The 21,248-nt window shown below is 43.0% G+C and overlaps 1 protein-coding gene across 1 annotated transcript in view; it reads left to right on the top strand.

Moving 5' to 3' along the window:
- The first annotated feature begins 20,377 nt into the window (after positions 1-20,377).
- The window catches only part of ITGA2 (integrin subunit alpha 2), a 192,287-nt gene continuing 191,416 nt past the window's right edge, over positions 20,378-21,248 (top strand). The window contains exon 1 of the mRNA XM_068249456.1: positions 20,378-20,689. Within this exon, the coding sequence (XP_068105557.1) occupies positions 20,572-20,689 (118 nt within the window). The 5' untranslated portion in view covers positions 20,378-20,571. The remainder of the gene's footprint in view (positions 20,690-21,248) is intronic.

Here is a 21,248-nt window from a genome sequence, read left to right as displayed (position 1 = left end):
TAGACGGAGCCAACACCAGCCAAATACATATCCGGGCAACGCCGGGCCATCAGCTAGTATCAAATAATGACAACCTATATACATTTTGTTAGCATATTTGTTAGCTTTCAATATGCATTTGTACTTATGAAACTCTTCTCCAGAAAAAAGTTTTATCATCAAAGTAAATGCCTACCTCTTGTTTGTGCGACTGCAGCTCCTTTCATTAGAAAGTCCTCTACTGTATTTTATTTCCTGTGACTATTTGAAGTAGACTTCGAAGCTTGAAGCAGGGATCACACTTGGGGGAATCACAGGTGATTGCGAAATCGGGAAAGAACGCATATTAACTACTACACAACCGCGTCACGCGGCTGTCCCCCTGGGAGACCTGACAGTGACTCATAGTATAGGGCAGAGCATAAGGGCATAGGCTGAAGCCTATGACAGCCGATCACGCTGATTGGCTGGCAGGGGGAGGAAGGGAAGAAATAAATAGTAAAAAAAAAAAAATAATAATTGTATTGAAAAACTGACAAATAAACATTAATAAATAAATAAACAAACAAAAACAAACATCCGGGGGGCGATCTGACCCCACTCTGTTGGTGGGGAGAAAAGGGGGGGGGGGAATCACTCGTGTGCTGAGCTGTGCGGCCCTTCAGCGAGCTCTTAAAGCTGCAGTGGCCATTTTTGTGAAAAATAGCCTGGTCTTTAGGGGGGGTAAAGCCTGTGGTCCTGATGTGGTTAATGTAAAAAATAAGACCTTCGCAGCGGAGTTTTGATATGTGCGTTTTTCTGAGTGCGGGGGAAAAACAGGTTTTGCTGCTTTTTTCTGCGGACCAATGATGACCGGCATAATACTGTGTTTCAATGGCTTTGAAAAACTCAGATCACCACAAGGGTCTGTATGCAAAATATTTGCTAAGATCCCTGCAGTGTGGAAAGCCCAGCAGCTTTGCAAGTGAACAGGTTGTGCTTTTTCCCACAGTCCTCTAGTACGTGCCCTGAGAGATTGACTGTGTAATATTTATGGATTCATACATACAGCAGTGATGAGAGAAATGTAAATGCACATATGCTGCTGGGATTCTCATGGGCTTGGAATTCTCCATGGAAAGGAAGTTGTCTGAGAATTTTTTTGTGACATTGGAAGGCAGCTATTCCCTCTTTGTGATGGTCTATTAATAAGCACATAATGCACCTAGTGTCTGCTGCCTGCCCCACTGACAGACTTCACTTCTCCTCTGCTAAGAGAATTATAATGAGGGGGCTGTACAGGGCTGCAGTCCTGTGACCTCATCAACAGCAGAGAAGCACAAATGAGCCGTTTCTGGGAAGTCCTGGCATACAGAATTAATGAATCGGACACATGGCAGGATTACCAGGTCTCATTTTTATTCATAACCTAAAACACACTTCCTCTAGGTACAGCTACTGTATACTACCCCACCGCTTGTTTCCTCCCATTCCTTTAGATTGTAAGCTCACAAGGGCAGGGATCTCTCACCTTTCGTGTCTTGGAATTTGTTACACATTTATTCATGTTACTTATGTCACTGTAATTACCAATTCTGTATTTTGTACCGATTCTGTATTTTGTATATTGGTGTATACCATTGTCTGTATTATTTGTATCGCATGTTTTGTTTCTTACTTTGTACAGCGCCACAGAATATGTTGCAGCATTATAAATCAATAATAATAATCTGGCTGCCATCTTCACTCCCTAATAAACAGTACTAGTAGCATGACTTGTGCTGATGCTCTGCCCCATATTATCAGTCACTGGCCCAGAATGAGCATGCAGATCAGGTGCTTTCACTCTGGTCTGACTGCAGGGGCGTAGCAATAGGGAGAGCAGAGGTAGGAACTGCATCGGGCCCTTGGACCAGAGGGGCCCTGAGGGTCCCTCCCTCAATTGTAGTATTAGCTCTCTATTGGTCCTGTGCTCATAATAATCACTTCTATAGATGCTTTGAATAGTGGTAATCATTAACAAACTGCTCCCCATCCCCTTCTTGCACCTCTGACACTGTGGTTGCCATTGGCAGGTTTTGGTGCGCCGTATCAATTGTCATGTATAGAGTGCTGGGGGGGGGAGGGAGGGGGGCAATCAGAAGCTTCTGATGAGTCAAGAGTGATGAAACATGTCAGGCGGGGCCTAGACGTGGAAGACGCTACAGTATACGCACGTGGGAAGTGGCGTGATCCCGGGCGGAGGAGGACGTGGGTGACCGAGCGCGCGGCGGGGGACGAGCTTGCCAGCTGGCCAACAAACGGGGGGGAGCCCGTGGAAACACTCTATGCCCTATACTTGTCAAGGAGATTGTAAGTGTAATAGAATTTTAAACCTTTTTATTAAAGAAACTGTATTACGCTATGTGAGGCGTTTGTTTTATTGAGGTAATTCTGCTGGAGAGAAAACTTGCTGGAGGGGAGCTGTATATTGCCTGAGTGGTGGGGGACGACCTGAGAACAGTCCCAAGGTGTCATTAGACCTGATTGTGGGTCTCAGCACACGGTGAGTGTATCTCACTGGGGTGTGGTGGTGGCTTTATCTATCCAAAGTGTGATCAGCATTGAGGAGCATTTGGACAATCAGCAAGCATTGAGAAGCATATGGGGACTGTTATATGAAGATGTCACCTTGAGTGAAAAACAGTGTGACTTGACCAGATGATGGACTTTACCTATGCAATATAGACATATGTGAATTATACCAGGGGGTTTTAGCGCAGCAGACACGTGGGGGTTTGCTGGAGACTGTGAGCGCCAGCCTCTGAGATTGTATAAGGAGTTTGTATGTGTCTCTCTTCATGTCTGCGTGGGTTTCCTCCGAGTACTCCGGTTTCCTCCCACATCTCAACAACATACAGATAAGTTAATTGACTTCCCCCTAAACTGGCCTTAGACTATGATACGTGCACTACACAATACATACATAGACATAGGACTATGGTAGGGATTAGATTGTGAGCCCCTCTGAGGGACAGTTAGTGACAAGACAATATACTCTGTACAGCGCTGCGGAAGATGTCAGCGCTATATAAATACTAAATAATAATAATATTCCTCTCACTTCGGATTCCCTTTAAAGCAAACCTGTGAGGAGAGAAACTTAGAGGCTACCCAGATCTTCCCCAAGCCCACCGCTGCTGCCCAGGACCCACTTCATCTCCGTGGTCATGCTCCCATTTTGTCTACAAGTGTGACTGTACTGCACATGTGCAAGTTAATGGAGAAGCTTTGGGTGGGCAAGAGGGAACATATGTCCCCGGGCGCAGCACTGTGAGGGCGCCCAGCACAGCCATTGCACCCCCACGTGCATGAGAGGTGGCTAGCTGGCTGCCCGAAGGGCCCCTGCTTTTCTTCTTCCCTCTGCAGAAGAGTTAACAGCAGCAGAATAAGGCTATCTAAAGGGGGCACATCTGGCTATCTGAACAGGGTGAAAGGGGGCACATCTGGCTAACTAAACAGGGTGAAAGGGGGCACATCTGGCTAACTAAAGGGGCACAAATTGGCTATTTAAAGGAGGGCACATCTGGCTATCTGAATGGAGTGAGGGGGCACATATAGCTATCTAAATAACTTTTGACACCACCCATGACCATGACAACATTTTAATGTGTGGCCACTCCCATTTTGTCCAGAGGGGGGCGCAAAAACATGTCCCCGGGTCTTTGTCCCCGGGCGCTGAAAACCCTAGCTACACCTCTGGTGCAAGTACAGTCCACGCATGTGCAGTGGCACAAAGTGCCTTGTGCACAGCTTTTTCCTTTGTGCATGAGTGACTTTGTGTCACTGGGCATGCTTGGGCATGCTTGGACCATACTTGCGCACGCCCAGTATTATCATGTTCATACATGAATATGAGCATTGCTGCGACAGCATACTTGACAAGCCCTTTCACATATGCTTAGAGGTTCACAGCACTGAAAGGGTGGGCCACAGGACAATTGGGAAAGCTTCTAGACTATCCATAGGCTTCTCTGTACTGAGAAAGGGCTGGTGCACACCAGAGTGGTTCTGGAGCATTTTTAAAAATGCTAGCTGTTTGAAAAGTGCTTGGGTAATGTATGTCAATGGACTGGTGCACACCAGAGCGGTTTGTTTTTTCCACAAATGCAAACTCTGGGGCTGCAGCATTTTTTAGATTTCTGAGGCATTTCTGCCTCAACGTTAAAGTATAGGAAAGTGGAAAACTGCTCTGAAAAACGCTATATCAGGGCGTTTTTGTTACAGAAGCTGTTCAGTAACAGCTTTACTGTAACAATATATGAAATCTGTAACACAAAAACGCTCCAAAATATGCTAGGCATGTTTAGAAAATCTCTGTAAACATGCCTAGAAGCGCTTTGAAAATCTGCTTCAAAAACCTCTGCTAAAGGTTTTTGGTGTGCACTGGCCCTTAAAGAGGAACTTAAAGCGGAATATAACCCTGCTTTTCAACTTTGCTCTAAAACATTATTTACAGTATATTATATGCAACCAGCATTTTTTTTTTTACTAGACCAGCATTGGAAGGGTTACACACAGAGCTTTAAAGTTCCGTGGAGAGAAATGCTGCAGCAACTGAAGTTTAGATAGATACATTTAAGTAAACACAATGTAACAAGTGAGGAATGTGACTCACTCTCTCTCTCTCTCTTTGTGTGTCCGGGAGCTACTGCACAGTCAGAGTGAGTCACATTCCACACTTGTTACATTGTGTTTACTTAAATGTATCTATCTAAACTTCGGATGCGGCAGCATTTGTCTCCACTGAACTTTAAAGCTCTGTGTGTAACCCTTTCAATGCTTGTCTAGTAAAAAAAATGCTGGTTGCATATAATATGCTGTAAATAATGTTTTAGAGCAAAGTTGAAATGCTGGGTTATATTCTGCTTTAAACCATGGTTTGAACTTCATTCCAATCAGTAGCTTATACCCCCATTCCCATGATAAATCTTTACCTTTTCCAGAATAGATCACCAGGGGGGTCTGTATGGCTGATATTGTGGTGCAGCCCTTCTCACAGTTAGGGTTGCCACCTTTAGGGTGAAAAAATACCGGCTTGTGTGACCTGAGGGGTGTGGCCTAAAAGTGGGCGTGGTTTGTTGCAGACCTTTTAAACAACCGCTGACATGAGAGGGATATGGAGGCTGCCATATTTATTCCCTTGTAAACAATGCCATTTACCTGGCATCCCTGTTGATCTTCTGCCATAAGTAGTGCCTGAGTCCAAACCATGGAACAAGCATATGACTAATCCAGTAAAAATATAGTCAGCTGAGTCAGAGAACCTGATCTTCTGCATGCTAGTTCAGGGTCTATGGCTAACATTATTAGAGACACAGGATCAGGAGGCCTGCCAGGCACCTGCTATTGTTTAAAATGAAATAAATATGGCAACTTCCATATCCCTCTCTCCTTTCGTTTCCTTTTAAGTGGCAAGACAAAATACCCTGTACATCACTAAAGATGCCGACACTATATGCTGGCGCTATATAAATACTAAATAATATTAATAATAATAAACACCACACAGCGTGTACAGACCCGACACCACACAGCGCGCATAGGCCAGACACCCCACTGCGCAACAGGCCTAACACCATACAGAGCGTATAGACCCCACACAGCACACAAGGGGACAGCAGGCCTGATTGAAGAAAAGGACGCAGTCCTGACATGCTACAGCTCACAGTGACAGGCCGGAGAAAACAGCACACTTATAATTACAGCCAGACAGTGTGTCACATCACAGGTGTAGTTTTGAGCCCACTGTCCAAAGGAAGCCGCCGCCACATCCTCCTCTTTACTTCATCTGTGCTGATCTTTACCACACCGCTCGTTTGCTGTTGTCCCCTCCATATCTTTGTAAAAGGGCCTGTTCGCTTCTCCAAGTCGGCCAAGTTGTGAAAAACTGCACATGCCCCGGGCCCTGCGTCGTGCGTCCTTCATTGCGCTCCCATAGCCAGGAGTGTTCTGCGCATGTGTGGCTTTGAGGCTTAACATAGTGCACATGCCCAGAGCGCTCCTGGCCAAGGAAGTGTGATCAATGCACACCGCCAGGCTGGTGCATACATAGTACTGTACGATTTGGAGAAGCAAAGGGGACCTTTTACAAGAATAATGGAGGGGGACGGCAGCAAATGAGAGGTGCGATAAGGATCAGCACACTTCCAATTCACACATATTTATATGCACCATATTAGACAAAAACCTTGCCTTGGGTACCCTTAAAGCAAATCAAATCAGGCCATTGAGGACTTATAAAAATAAACATCAATCTTTTATTACATTAGTTATATTAGGCCATCGGAGCAAGTGCTGACAAGTTAATGTTATACGATGGCACTGCTGCACATGAATACACATCTGCCTTTATATGCATAAAGACTGCACAACACAGCTGGAGAGAGCTCTGTCCTTTCTCTGTCTGCCTGGGCCTCCAGCATGCACTGTGTGTCACACAGCATCAGCCCCATCCAAACTCTGTGATGCTGCCAGTCCGATGAATGAGGGGACGGGGGTGGAGCCGGATGGGTCTCTGCACTACACAGCACTGTGACTGCAGGAAAAGCCGGGCTACACAGTGCACAATACATGTCTGCTGGTGCAATGACAACTTTGCACCAGCAGTAAAGAGACAGTGGTGTTGTGGGAGCCGGGAAGCGTGAGGTTGCAGCGTGCGACAGAGTTACACTGGGAAGCAGAGGGGGTTGTGTAGTTCTGCTCCTGTCACTCTGTGGTCTGGCAGGAGAGAGTAGGCCTGTGATGGTGGCGACACAGCGCCATGACAACAGTGGAGACGCAGGCAGCTCTAGTGTCTCCCAACATTCGGGGCACTGCCGTGGGCACTCCAACACCTCCATATTTGGGGCACAATAATGTCACACACTCAGTCAGCTCCTTCTTCTTCTCCCACACTCCTCTGCAGCCGGGAAAAACACAGCCACGCTGGTGATTGGCTGGAAGTACCTGGCCAGCCAATCCGAGGACAGAGGAGGGAATTGTGTTGCCAGGGAGCTCAGCCTGGGCCCTGGGGCTAATTGTACCGGCAAATGACATGCGGGAAATAATTAAATTCCGGTGCCGGCTTTTTAGATGATACCGGCTGGGTGGCAACCCTACCCACAGTGTGATGTCATGACCATGTCCCTGACAGTTTGTTGTCTGTAACTCAATGCAATGTGAGAAATAACAGCTTTTTCCAACTGCCAAGCCAATATCTCCCTCTGTGCATAGAACTCTCAGTAATGAACACCACCCTGTTTGGATGTCCTGCTTCCATGCGGCTCTTCGTTTGAATCCTCTTGCATACCTCCCAACATTTCAATGTCCCAAAACGGGACAATTAGGCCACACCCCTGGCCATGCCCACCCCAGGAAAAAAAAAAGTTTTTTTTTTTAATAATTGTTAAATTACTCCCAAATGGGAGGGTGCCGGGGTGGTGGTGGTGAGGAGAAGGAGGAGGAGGGTGGCCAGGCAGAGAGAGGGGGAAAAAGCCGATCGAGGCACCAGCCCGCCCGGTATGCGGCATGGATGGCCGCCGCCGCCGCCGCCATCATTATCCTTCTCCCTCCTCCTAATATGTCCCCCAGTGCCCCCTTCCCCCCGCACAGTAATATGGGCAGCGGAGCGGGCAGTAAGTCTTACCACTGCCTCTCCGCTGCGTACCGGGATCTCCTCTGATCTTCCTGCTTCCTGTGACATCACAGGAAGCAGGAAGATCAGAGGAGATCCCGGTACGCAGCGGAGAGGCAGTGGTAAGACTTACTGCCCGCTCCGCTGCCCATATTACTGTGCGGGGGGAAGGGGACACTGGGGGACATATTAGGAGGAGGGAGAAGGATAATGATGGCGGCGGCGGCCATCCATGCCGCATACCGGGCGGGCTGGTGCCTTGATCGGCTTTTTCCCCCCTCACTCCCCAGCGGCCGGGACCAGGGGGGGGGGGGCAGCGCGGGACAGCGGGACGGCCCCCCAAAATCGGGACCGTCCCGCCGAAAACGGGGCGGTTGGGGGCCCTGCCTCTTGTGGTGGTCTGTCCTGGCTTTATACTTGTCCAGATGAGATTCTACTGTGTAATTCAATAGTGCAGATGTTCATTCTATATAGGCCTGAAGAAGGGTCATCAACCCGAAACAAATCGATGTTGTTGCCTTTGTCAACCAGTTATATGCACTTTTTTACGTGATTAAAGTTTTTGTATACAAAATTCTGCACTTTTTTGAAAATTAAAAAGAAAAAGTATTTTTGCAATTTTTGGTTTCCTATGTCTTCAGTATATCACTGATTATTATCTATGAACACTCCGTACAGCAGGGATGCTCAAAAAAAAACGAATTCGGATTTCATCCTGCTAATTAAATCACTTGTGCGGGTGGGCAAGGGTGCGGGTGGGCAAGGGTGTGTGTGTGTGTGTGGGGGGGTTAATCTTACCCATCAAACGTCTTCTTAGATCCGTCCCTCGGCGCCTCCCACGATGCGTTCCAACGCGCGTTCATGTGATTACAAACACTTCCTCCTTTCGGGTTAAAGGAGGAAGTGTTTGTAGTCACGTGACACGCTTGGAACACATCGTGGGAGGCGCTGTGGGACGACGATTCAAATAAGACGTCAGATAGGTAAGATTACCCCCACCCTCACCCACCCGCACAAGTGATTTAATCTAATCTATTAATTAATATTGTAAAAAATAAGCAATTTTTTCATTATGTTTCTTTCCCTGCAGTTCCTCTTGAAGTAACCACTTTAGGTATGCAATCATTTGCCTTTTCCTTGCTTTGACTAAAAAGCACTACACTTCAGTTTCTACTCCCTGCTTCTTTTCTACTTCCTGCTCCTTTTGAATAAAAAGCGCTGCACCTCAGTTTCTACTTCCTTCTCCTTTTGAATAAAAAGCACTGCAGCTCAATTTCTACTTCCTGCTCCTTTTCCTAAAAACAGTAAACAGAAACGGAGCAAGGAACAGAGCTTTGCTTGCTTGGTATGACTACTGTAGATGCATCAGAGCAGAAGCATAACTACAAATAAATCATGTGGCCCATGCCATTTTGAACTAATCCCTTAGGTCTGGACACTTTACTCGTTACCCAAAATTGTTCTACCCTACAGTAACTATAATGTTAACCTTACCCGGTACAGTAAAGCAAAATTGATGCTAACATTAACTTTTTAAGTAAATAAAATTAATTCTTATTCTGCTGACCTCTGGTTTGACCTTGTTTGTACTATACAGTAATATACAATAAAATAACATTTGTAAACCACTTTCTTCCCATAGGACTCAAAGTGCATAGATATGTCTTGAATAAATACATACTGTAGTTGCAGATTGAACTGTGTTACAGAAGAAATAGACAAGTGTTTGTAAATGCCACTATGCCAGACTAAACATGTGGTTTTCTGTTTCAGTTTGGACTTAAATGCTTCCAGGGATGGAGATCTCCTGTTTGGGTGTGGCAGGGAGTTCCAAAGTGTAGGGGCAGCATGACAGAAGGCTTTGTCTCCAAAGATTTTGAGGTGACCAAGCTATTAGATCCTTTTGATCAAAGATTGTGGGAGGTGTGATGCAGTTGCAAGAAACCCTTTAGGTATCCAGGACGCAGATTGCGCAAGGTTTTGAATGTTTTCTCACTAACCGCTGTACAGATACAAAAGCTCTGTCAGATACAATACTTGGCTGCAGCAAGTATGTAAACCACCAAGATGGTTTACCTTCAGTAAGTGTCCGGGATTTTTCTGTCAACTTGTTTTGTTTGTACTTCACAATAGTGATGCTCAGATGCACCCCGATCACGGATTCAAACGAATCTGGCCACGGCGGGGATCCAAATCCGGCTATGCTGTGATCATGGCCAGATTTTATGTGGGCTTCCGGATTTGAGTCGATTGATTTTCATTGTGATCTCCTCTAAAATCCTTAACTTTATTGTTAATAGCACAGACCCATACATTCCCCAATCCCCAGAATTGCATGGATTATAAAGGTAATCAGTGGCTACAACTTAAATTTTTTTTTCAAAAAGACCTTATAGTTTTTGAGAACATCTAATTTGAAGTTTCCAATTAAAAACTATTCGTGATTAAATCCTGCCAAAATCCGCCGACTTTAGCGGTTAACAGCAAAGCCCCCTTACATGGTATACTGTAAATATCACATTTGCAGGATATGTTAAGTAGAACAGTGAGAACAAGGGAAAACAAATCCAAAAAGACCTTATCGTTTTTGAGATAATCTAATTTAAAGGTTCAAAGGAAATTTCAAAGGAAAAAAGTATACATGTAAATGTGGTAAATACATTAACTGTCATTACCACATTTAAATGTATTCTATTTTCCTTTGAACCTTTAAAATCAATTATCTCAAAAACTATAAGGTCTTTTTGGAATTTTTTTCCCTTGTTTCCACTGTTCTACTTAACATATCCTGCAAATTTGGTATTTATTTCGTGTAAGGGGGCTTTGCCAGGCCCAGATTTACCCCACCGGAGCCTATAGGCACAGATGTCCTGGCACCTTAGTTTTCACCCGCCATGTACCTACAAACTCCCGCCAAACTGCACCCCAAGTGTGCTGGCTAGCCCAGCTGTTACTTCTTCACTTCCCCAGCCGGTTATAGGTAGCTACAGGTGCCCCTTAATATTAGGTAGCCAGAGCTATCCTCACTATTAGGTAGCTACAGGTGCCCCTTAATATTAGGTAGCCAGAGCTATCCTCACTATTAGGTAGCTAGAGGTGCCCCTGACTGAAGGAAGATCGGGTCAGTGGAATGCCAAGACCCAGGTGAGTAACCTCTAATTTACACTTCGTTCAGGACTCTGCTTTGGTAAGGCCGGAGGGAGGCACTCGGGGAGGGAGCCACCTTTTCATCATCAGGCGCCTGTAGGCATGTGCCTACAGAGCCTTATGGTAAATCCAGCCCTGGGCTTTGCTATTAACCACTGAAGTCGGCGGCTTTTCAGCTTATAACCGCGGCTATTTTTTCTATGTACTCGACCGTGATCACGGGCCAAATACAGGAAATAACGACCGCATCTGTGATTCAATTCCCAATCACGGATTCTGATCACGATGTCGGATAGTGAAAAAATCCTGTGACAGGCAGCCTATTGGGCCAATCAAAGAGCAGGGATCTCATCCTACAAAGTCTCTGGACCTGACAGGGTCCAAAGTGGGACAATTGGAGCAGTCGTTAGTTTTGGGGGAAGCGCGAGTAAGTTAGTAAAGTTAGTAGTGCATGCTACAGCAGTAGCGTGCCTACTTTGAAAATTTTACTTGCGCTGTCATACTAAACTGCGATGCTTGAGCAGTGTAGCTTAGTGAATCAACCCCTAACTGTGAGCCAGACGTAGCCATCAAAATAATCACATCTGGCTCCCGAGCCATAGGTTCCCTACCCCTGGACAATATACTCTGTACAGCCCTGCGAAATATGTTGGCACTATATAAACTCTAAATACTAATCATTTTTCATAAACACCTCCTCACGACTATGAGGATAAGTTATGTGGTTAGAGTGGTCATTGTAATTGCAGCCTCCCAGTATATTATGGATCATTTACACTGAAAGGTGACGGATGAAGAGGATGTAAACTGATATGGCCTCCGTGCTCTTGGCACTGCTAATGAAAATGTCTTTTCATAAAATATAAATGCATCTGCTATAATTAGGTATATAATACAGTGGAGATCTTGAGGGGAAAAAAAGGTCCAGATGCGCACCGATTTTTACTTATATGTGGTAAACCACCTGCACTGTGCTTGTGAATATTTGAAGAAATATTGTAAAAAGGAAATCCATATATATTAAATAAATAAGGATATATATATATATATATATATATATATATATATATATATATATATATATATATATATATATATATATATAAATATATAAATTCATAGTTCTGTGCTTCTGCTCATTTGTGCTGCAAAAATCATTATTCTATCCAGGGCCATTTCTTGGGCAGGGTGACTGCCCTGGGCGTGGACCGGCAAGTAGAAGAAGGGGGGGGCGCAGGCAGAAGGATATAACCGCTAGGGAGCTGGTGATGCGCGGTGCAGCCAAATGGAAAAAGAAAGATTACCAGCGCGATCACCTTCCTTGACTTCTTCTAGGCTACCTGCGTCAGATGGCAAATCATCATCACGTCACCAACGTGTGATGACACCTGATGTTCTATTGCGGTACTGCAGACTGTCAGTGCGTGGCACCTATGGAGGAGTCGGCTTTCCGGGCTCTCTTCGCCTGTGTGTTTTCCTGGTCCCTGCTTCCTCCTGGATGGTCACTAGTATATAGGCAGATCTACTTGTGACCTGTGGCTGTGTAACTGTCCCTAAAGAGTAAGGGTTCGCGAGTCCACAGGGGTGGGGGGGGGAAGAGGGCGCAATTTTTACACCCTCGTCCTGTGTGAAATTTAGCAAAGAAACTGCCCTGGTTCAATCCTTGATAGTTTTTGAGATATTCCAGTTTTTATAAAGGTCAAACATTTACTCAGCCCCTCTTACAACATCCCAAACACTGAGTGAGACTGAGTGAACTTTTGACCTTCATAAAAACTTGAATATCTCAAAATATATGAAAGAAAGAATGAGGATTTTTGCAGCACACATGAGCACAAACACAATACTACACAACCATACCAGTTTCATATTCAGTAGATACCTTCATAAAAAAATAGACACCCCAATTTGCAAACAGTGTCGTATTTATTATAGTATTATCAGGAACCCCCACCTCCATTACTCCTTCAGACTGTGATCTAGGGCTGTCAGGATAGTTTATGACTCCACCCACCCCAGCAAATCCGACCTCAATCTACTCCCATCGTGCCATCGCTACAGGGTTATCTCCACCAGGACTTCCAGACACAGGAACTCCTTCCCCAAACTGTTCAGCTGGCCAACCACAAAGATTGACAGAAACTTGGCACTCTCCAGAGAAAATGTACTCTACAGGTACACTAAGATTTGTAACTCAACAAAGATTCACTGAGATTTGGTACTATACACAGATTTGTGTGATTCATTCACCTTATAGAATGTTGAAGGGGAAAAACATGCATATGTAAACGCAGTTATAGCAGTTACTATCATCTTTAAAGGGAATCTGAAGTGAAAATTAACTTATGATATAATTAATTGTATGTGTAGCATGTAAGAAACTATGCATTGGTTGCTATTGGCAATAACACTACACCTTTGTTCCGGCACCAGCTACTCCTTAGAGTTGCAACTCACAGGAAGTGTGAGAACTCGACTCTCAGCACAGCAACAGCATAGGAGATAGAACTTCTTAGGCGTCCTCAAAGTTTAGGAGTTTATTCAGTCAACAGATATACAGTACATGTGGTTACATCTTAGCGAAGCAGATGGTTGTGTAGTAAGTCCTTTGCGTTATAGCTCTTGGCTACATTACTGGTGAATGATAACCAGTCTTTATCTTCTGTCTATCTATACTAAGTTACATCTAGACTACATATATACAGCATACAGTTAGATAAGATGACAAGACATAAATAAAAGTAAAGGGTTGAAGCCAGCCGTCACAGGAAGCAGAAGAGAAGAGTGCCTCTCTGCAGCCGGTCACCTGCTTTAATACTAAACTGCAGTATTATAACCACATTGGGCTTACCTGCAGCGTGCTCCAATAAAAGTCTACAAATTCCAACAAAAGAGAAGGAGAGATGGGCACAGCTGCATAAAATACCCTTTATTGTGGCTGGGTAGACACAATGGTTACAGCAGTGGGGAGAAAGGTGATGTCTGACAGCCGTTTTGCAGGGATGAAGCAGAGTTAATCCCTTCAAAACAGCTGTCAGACATCACCTTTCTCCCCACTGCTGTAACCATTGTGTCTACCCAGCCACAATAAAGGGTATTTTATGCAGCTGTGCCCATCTCTCCTTCTCTTTTGCTGGCATTTGAGTTTATTGAATAACTTCACACTACGTGACTTGTGCACATTGCACCTGTAAAAGAAGTTTTTTTTTGTGGTTTTACATTTGTTGTTTTTGTTCTTGTCGTTTCTTTGTTTCCTCACAGATGACAGTCACATATCTGAAAATGGCAGGCCAAAACAGAGGCCACAGGAGACACAAAGACCCTCAGTTTTGTCTCGGTGTCATTGTTAGATAGAGGACATAATAATGTCTGAGTCATCTTTGTAGGACCTCTGCCAACAGCAACATGAGGGTGCCTTAAGAATACATCATTGTTTTTGTCCCAAGAATTTCCCTTTCAATGGGGTCGCTAACAATGGACACCGTCCCGCAAGCATGAGTGCTGCTTTTACAAATTTCAACAATGTCAGGAAGCAAAATTGTATATTCACAATTAGAAAGTGCTCTGGAAATCCCCTCTATAGCATATAACTATTGTGCTGTCCCGAAAGAAGAGGCCAAACACATGTCCTGAAAGTGACCACAAAGTAAACCTATGCAATGACAACTGAATTTAGAGGACAAAGTATGTGATTGACAATTACCTCTATTAAAAAAGGCTTAAAATTATTTACCCTGAAGTGGAGACTGATATGCAAATTAGTGCCATTGCTAATAGAGTCAGGAGGAAGCTTCCAGTGTCAGAAAGAGGTCCCTCTCTCTTGACCTTTGAGAGCTTCTCGGGGATGGTCTCATTGGCCTCAATTCACTAAGAGCTATTTGGTAAATCAAAACTGAATGGTGGTGGCTGGAAGGTGTAATGGTTAAGGGCTCTGCCTCTGACACAAGAGACCAGGGTTCAAATCTTGGCTCTGCCTGTGTAGTAAGCCAGCACCTATTCAGTAAGAGACCTTAGGCAAGTCTCCTTAACACTGCTACTGCCTATAGAGCGCATCCTAGTGGCTGCAGCTCTGGCGCTTTGAGTCTGCCAGGAGAAAAGCACAATATAAATGTTATTTGTCTTGAATACCTCATTCAGTATTTCTGTTCTTATTTTTAAATTCACTAAAGATTTTTCAAATGTAGGTAACATTCGGTAACCATTTGGTAAGGTAGGCTAAAGTATTCGGTACTCCCAAATGAACTTGTACAGTAAGTCTCTGGATGTTAGAGACACTTTAACCTAAACTAACTTTTATTTTTTATGTGGGTTTTTTGAAAAAAAAATGTTTTAAGGTTATAAAGTTTACTATTTGTGTTGCACTTCATGTAATATGAAAAATTAATTCTATTTATTACAATAGGTTAATTTTCCATGACAGATATAACTTCCTGCTGGTCTTCCAGCTGGTTTACTCTTTGTCAGGAAATACCCACTGAACACACCCACTTTCACTTTTGAGAATTCAAGGTTTATGTCAGAATTACCAAACATTTTTAGACCAGGTCTAAAACATTTGGTAAAAATTTTTGGTAATTCTACATGAATACAACTTGTGCGCCACTACCGAATTCAGTATTTCACCAAACATTCGGTAGATTAGTCTAAACTGCTTTGTGAATTGAGGCCAATGTCACTATTAGCCAACAGGGACCCTCAGGTCTGTCCTAACTTCTGTAGAATTTGGATAAACCATTTTACTGTAGATATCCTTTGATCATGATGTTGTTCACAAGGGATGAGCAAGTTAGAATTAAAAGATCAATCTTGCAATGAATCGCGCTGATTGTGCTTATAGAACACATTTGATGAATAGCAACGATTTCGGATTACATTTTTGCATTTACATTGAAGTCAATGGCGCTGAGCAACTGAACTTTGCAGTTAATAGCAAAGCCCCCATACGTGCTATACAGTGCGATGCGAAAGTTTGGGCCACGTTGTTAATCATCATGATTTTCCTATATAAATCGTTGGTTGTTATGATAAAAAATGTCAGTAAAATATATCATATAGGAAACACACACAGTGATATTTCAGAAGTGAAATGAAGTTTATTGGATTTGCAGAAAGTGCACAATAATTGTTTAAACAAAATTAGGCAGGTGCATAAATTTGGGCACCACAAAAAAGAAATGAAATCAATATTTAGTAGATCCTCCTTTTGCAGAAATTACAGCCTCTAAACACTTCCTGTAGCTTCCAATGAGAGTCTGGATTCTGGTTGAAGGTATTTTGGACCATTCTTCTTTACAAAACATCTCTAGTTCATTCAGGTTTGATAACTTCCGAGCATGGACAGCTCTCTTTAACTCACACCACAGATTTTCAATTATATTCAGGTCTGGGGACTGAGATGGCCATTCAGAATGTTGTACTTGTTCCTCTGCATGAATGCCTTAAAACATCCAGCCCCGACGCAGCTTCAGCTTTGTCACTGATTCCTGGACATTGGTCTCCAGAATCTGCTGATACTGAGTGGAATCCATGCGTCCCTCAACTTTGACAAGATTCCCAGTCCCTGCACTGGCCACACAGCCCAACAGCATGATGGAACCACCACCATATTTTACTGTAGGTAGCAGGTGTTTTTTTTTAAATTCTGTGTTGTTTTTCCTCCATGCATAACGCCCCTTGTTATGCCCAAATAACTCAATTTTAATTTCAGCAGTCCACAGCACCTTATTCCAAAATGAAGCTGGCTTGTCCAAATGTGCTTTAGCATACCTCAAGTGGCTCTGTTTGTGCTGTGGGCAGAGAAAAGGCTTCCTCTGCATACAGCATCTCCTTGTGTAAAGTGTGCTGAATGGTTGAATGATGCACAGTGACTCCACTTGCAGCAAGATGATGTTGTAGGTCTTTGGTGCTGGTCTGTGGGGTGACTCTGACTGTTCTCACCATTCGTCACTTCTGTTTATCCAAGATTTTTCTTGGTCTGCCACTTTGAGCCTTAACATGAACTGAGTGGAAACAGACAGCTGAAATTTCCGAGACAGCTCTCTGTATCCTTCCCCTAAACCATGATGGTGAACAATCTTTGTCTTCAGGTCATTTGAGAGTGGATTTGAGACCCCCATATTGCTACTCTTCAGAGAAATTTAAAAGAGGAGGGGAACTTACAATTGACCCCTTAAAGGACTTACCTGCCTAATTTTATTTAAACAATTATTGCGCACTTTCTGTAAATCCAATAAACTTAATTTCACTTCTCAAATATCACTGTGTGTGTCTCCTATATGATATATTTAACTGACATTTTTATTGTAACAACCAACGATTTATACAGGAAAATCATGGCGATTAACAACGTTGCCCAAACTTTCGCATCCCACTGTATTTTTCAAATTTTCCAAATATGTTAGTAGTGAATAGTGGTAAACAATTTTTCAGATGTTATAGTTTTTGAGAAAATTGATTTGAGATATAATGCATCTTACCCATCAGGACTGTAGCTGCACACATGTTCCCAGCAAAAGTAGTGAATTTGCTGCCCGGGTTTCCTGTTGGTCAAACCCTGAGGAAAGTTGCAATGCTTTTGCCATGGGTCATTGTAATGCCACAATACTGCTGTATAAGGGTCTCTGCCAATTTGGCAAATATACCTATTGTTTGCATAAATAATAAAAAAAATAGCGCCCCCAGCCTCTTTAACCACTTGTCACCCATGCAGGCTTGTACAGCCAAATTTCAGAGCCCAGACAGCATGGGGCCCTGCACCCGAGCTATACCAGCCTGCATGGTCCATTATATGGGGGCTCTAGCGTAGCTTCCCCTTCCTCCTGCGGGGCTCTCCTTTAATAATTCCAGCAGTCATCTTGATGATGTCACTACCTACATGTGGGTATAGGCTGCCAGAATACCCGCCGGGAAGTGAGAATTTCTGCAGTTAGTGACAGAAGTGCAATAGGTGCGGACACTCAGTGGGCTCTTCAATCAAGATCATAGAGGACCTTGGCATAGGATCATTAATTAAAAATATGTATTGTTCACTTACAATATTAAATGTTGTGTTTTTATTTAACTATGAGCCTTTGTGAAAATGGGTAAGGGGTACATTAGATTTTGGAGCCAACACCACGTGGGGCTCTGCACCCTGAGTTATACCAGTCCACATGGTCAATGGAATGGGGGGGATGTGGAAGCCCAAAACCCAAAGCTCATGTCCATACCATAGTGCAGTGCTTTACAGAGCACACTGAATAATTTGTGCCACCAACGGTCCCTCAAAAGAGCTTTTATGTCCCTATTAAAGCCATAGCCTAATATTCCTGCCATAGTTTACAATCAAGCCAGGTAAAACCAGCTGTGCATTTTTGGAATGTGGGAGGAATCTAGAGTGCCTAGAGAAAACCAACACAACAATGGGGAGATTTTTAAAAACATAATAAAAAACATGGTACTAAAAAAAAATTGTGCATCAGGTAAGTAGGAAAGAAATTTCCTATGAAAATTAAACCAATGCATAGAAGTTCCAATTTTATTCAGATAAAAATGTATTGTTAATGTAGGGAGTCATCTACACTTGGGGGAATTATTCTTAAGAGAACCTATACTGAGTAAAATTATTTAAAATAAACACATGAGGTAACTTCAATTGAACATTACATAGTTATCTTGCCATCAGTTCCTCTCAGAAGCTCACCATTTTCTTCTGACAATGATCCCTTCCAGTTCTGACAACATTTTGTCAGAACTGAAATATATCAGTTGCTGTCAGTTATATATCAGTTGCTGTCAGTTACAGCTGAGAGGAGAGCTGATGTGTCCATGTTTTCCTATGGCTCAAGTGGGCGATGTTACAGTTTAACTGTGTGCTGACCAGGAAGCTGTTATGGTGTAATAGCCATTTTCAAAATGGAGGACAGAGAATTCCCTTGATCACAGTGGACAAACAGGATGCAGGAGAGGAGAAAGAGATTGAGGAGTAGACTACATGGGAGGTACGTTTGACCTGTGTATGTTGATTTTCACTTTTAATTTTCAATTCAGGTTTTCTTTAAACAGTATACCTTATTCCATTAATTTTTCCTGTGCATTTTCTCACAGGAGATGTTTTCCACCTTACATGTAAAATACAATTTAAAGTGAAACTGAACCGAGTAAAATTATTTAAAATAAACACACGATGTAGCTGAGAATGTTAAATATTACATGCTTACCTCACCATTGGTTCCTCTCAGAAGCTCACCATTTGCTTCTTACAATGATTCATTCCATTTTTGGCAAGATTTAGTCAGAACTGAAATATATCAGTTGCTGTCAGTTGTAACTGAAAGGACAACTGATGTGCAAGATAATGTCCATGATTACCGCTGGCTCAAGTGGGCAGTATTACAGTTTAACAGTGTGCTGACCCAGAAGCTGTTACGGGGTCATCGCCATATAAAAAAAAATGGAGGACGGAGAATTCCATCCATCACAGTAAACAAACAGGACGCAGGAAAGGAGAAAGAGACTACATGGGAGGTAAGTATGACGTGTGTATGTTTATTTTGAGTTTTTCAGTTCAGGTTTCCTTTAAAGTGGATCCGAGATAAACTTTTACTCACTGCATAATTGTGTTCCTTTCATATAGTTTATAGGGCATTCCCCAAGCCAAATACTTTTTTTTTGTTTTGTTTTATTACTCTAATTCCCTATAAACTAAACAAGCCTCGCCCACAGCTTCTCCAAGGAGCCTTGGCACTCTCAGCCGTAGTAGCAAGGGCTTATGGGAGCTCAGTCTGGGGAGAAGGAGGTTACTAGCCAGTGATTTCAGAGGCAGAGGGGAGGAGGGAGCAGGAGAGGGGAGTGAAGTTTTCACAGGCTGAGGGCTGGAGATACAGATCAGCTTGCCTGTGTTTAATGTGACATACAGAACATGGGTGCTTTCATTGTATCACAGGAATAAATAATCATAAACTGTGAAAGCTGTTTGCAGCTAGATTTGTTGTGTAAACTATCTAAACTTTAGATAAGATATATAGACAAGTTACTTGTTTTAGTTCGTTTTTCAACTCCGATGCGCTTTAAGCTACAACAACAACAAAAAATACTCAAAATAATGTTGACATTACTTTTTGACTTACTTTTTAGTACTTTAACAGTTGCCAGGTACTGGAAAGTTATTTTCAAGGTGGTAGAAAAATATTATCTCCCTGGAGAAAACTCATAGAAAAGTTAATTGAATAATAGCCAGTGAGTGATTATGGAAGAGTATAGTTCCCAAATCCTCCCTGGTTAATAAAAACAATATCTGCACTATGTTATCAGTGATCATTCTTTATCTCACACCTCTACATCCCGATCTGTAGGAAAATCACAAGGAAGGAAAAGGACAGGATAGGAGGGAAGGGATGTTCACACAAACATGGTGTGAGGAAACTTTGCAAACTTTTCCTTATCTTTGTTTTGGAAGGCACCTTCAGGGCTGAATTTGATATGAGGCTTGGCTCAGAGCACTGCTAGCAATTATAAATCTTCAGTGCAGATACAGTATATGTCCATGTATAGCATTTCCTGCTCATTCCTTATCAAACTATCCTGCCGCCTTTTATGGTGCAATAAAAGTGATCTTCATTCATTCAGCAGGTCTGCCCACTGGAAAGGGCACAGGGCACTCACTACACTACAGGCACAGCTTGTGCTAGGTGGGAGGGAGATCACTGGCTGCTGTGTGTGCTGACTGGTATGCAGTCATTGTGAGTGTCTGCTCCTCCCCAGGCAGTCAGCGCTCTGCTGCCTTGTAGTATAATAAGAGCTCCACATATCTAGAGAGGCTTTTAACTTTGTGCATGCCTGCTGCTCCCATCCAGGATATATCAAAGTGCCTGAGACAACTGCTTCTTCTAACTACACTCTGCTACACTATGGACAGAAGATATGCCATGTCTTTGCTCTTGGTCATCCAAGGTAATGTTACTAATATATAGTATTCTGTATATGCACAGTTTCCTTTTTAGGCTAAACTCATTATTGCTGTGCTGAAGCTACTGTGCTGTGTTAATGAATAACTTCAGCTGTAAAGTTAATTATTGTAATTTAATTTGCTGCTGTACAGGAACACACGCGCGCACAAATATAAATATAATATATATATATATATATATATATATATATATATATATATATATATAGTCATACATATATTTTATATATATATGTAATAAATGTTGTAATCTGTGTCTCAGACCGAGAAAAAAATATGCACGTATTATTATTTAGTGTTCATATTGCTTATTGATTTTTCCCATTGATATCTGGCGGATCCAATTTTTGCGATCCAATCTGCTAGAAATGGATGCCATGGGCAGGGCTGATCGATTAAGCGTCCAAGCGATTTTCGGCCAGAAACAATCTAATTGGTCGATATTGATGGGCAGCTTGTCAGGAGCGGCAGCACATCAATGACCCACAGCATTTTTTTTTATTATTATTGTTATTGACTTAAAAAGCACCAACTTATTCCGTG

This window comes from Hyperolius riggenbachi, chromosome 1 (assembly GCF_040937935.1).
Source record: "Hyperolius riggenbachi isolate aHypRig1 chromosome 1, aHypRig1.pri, whole genome shotgun sequence".
Taxonomy (NCBI): Eukaryota; Metazoa; Chordata; class Amphibia; order Anura; family Hyperoliidae; genus Hyperolius; species Hyperolius riggenbachi.
This window is presented reverse-complemented; position numbering and strand designations above follow the sequence as displayed.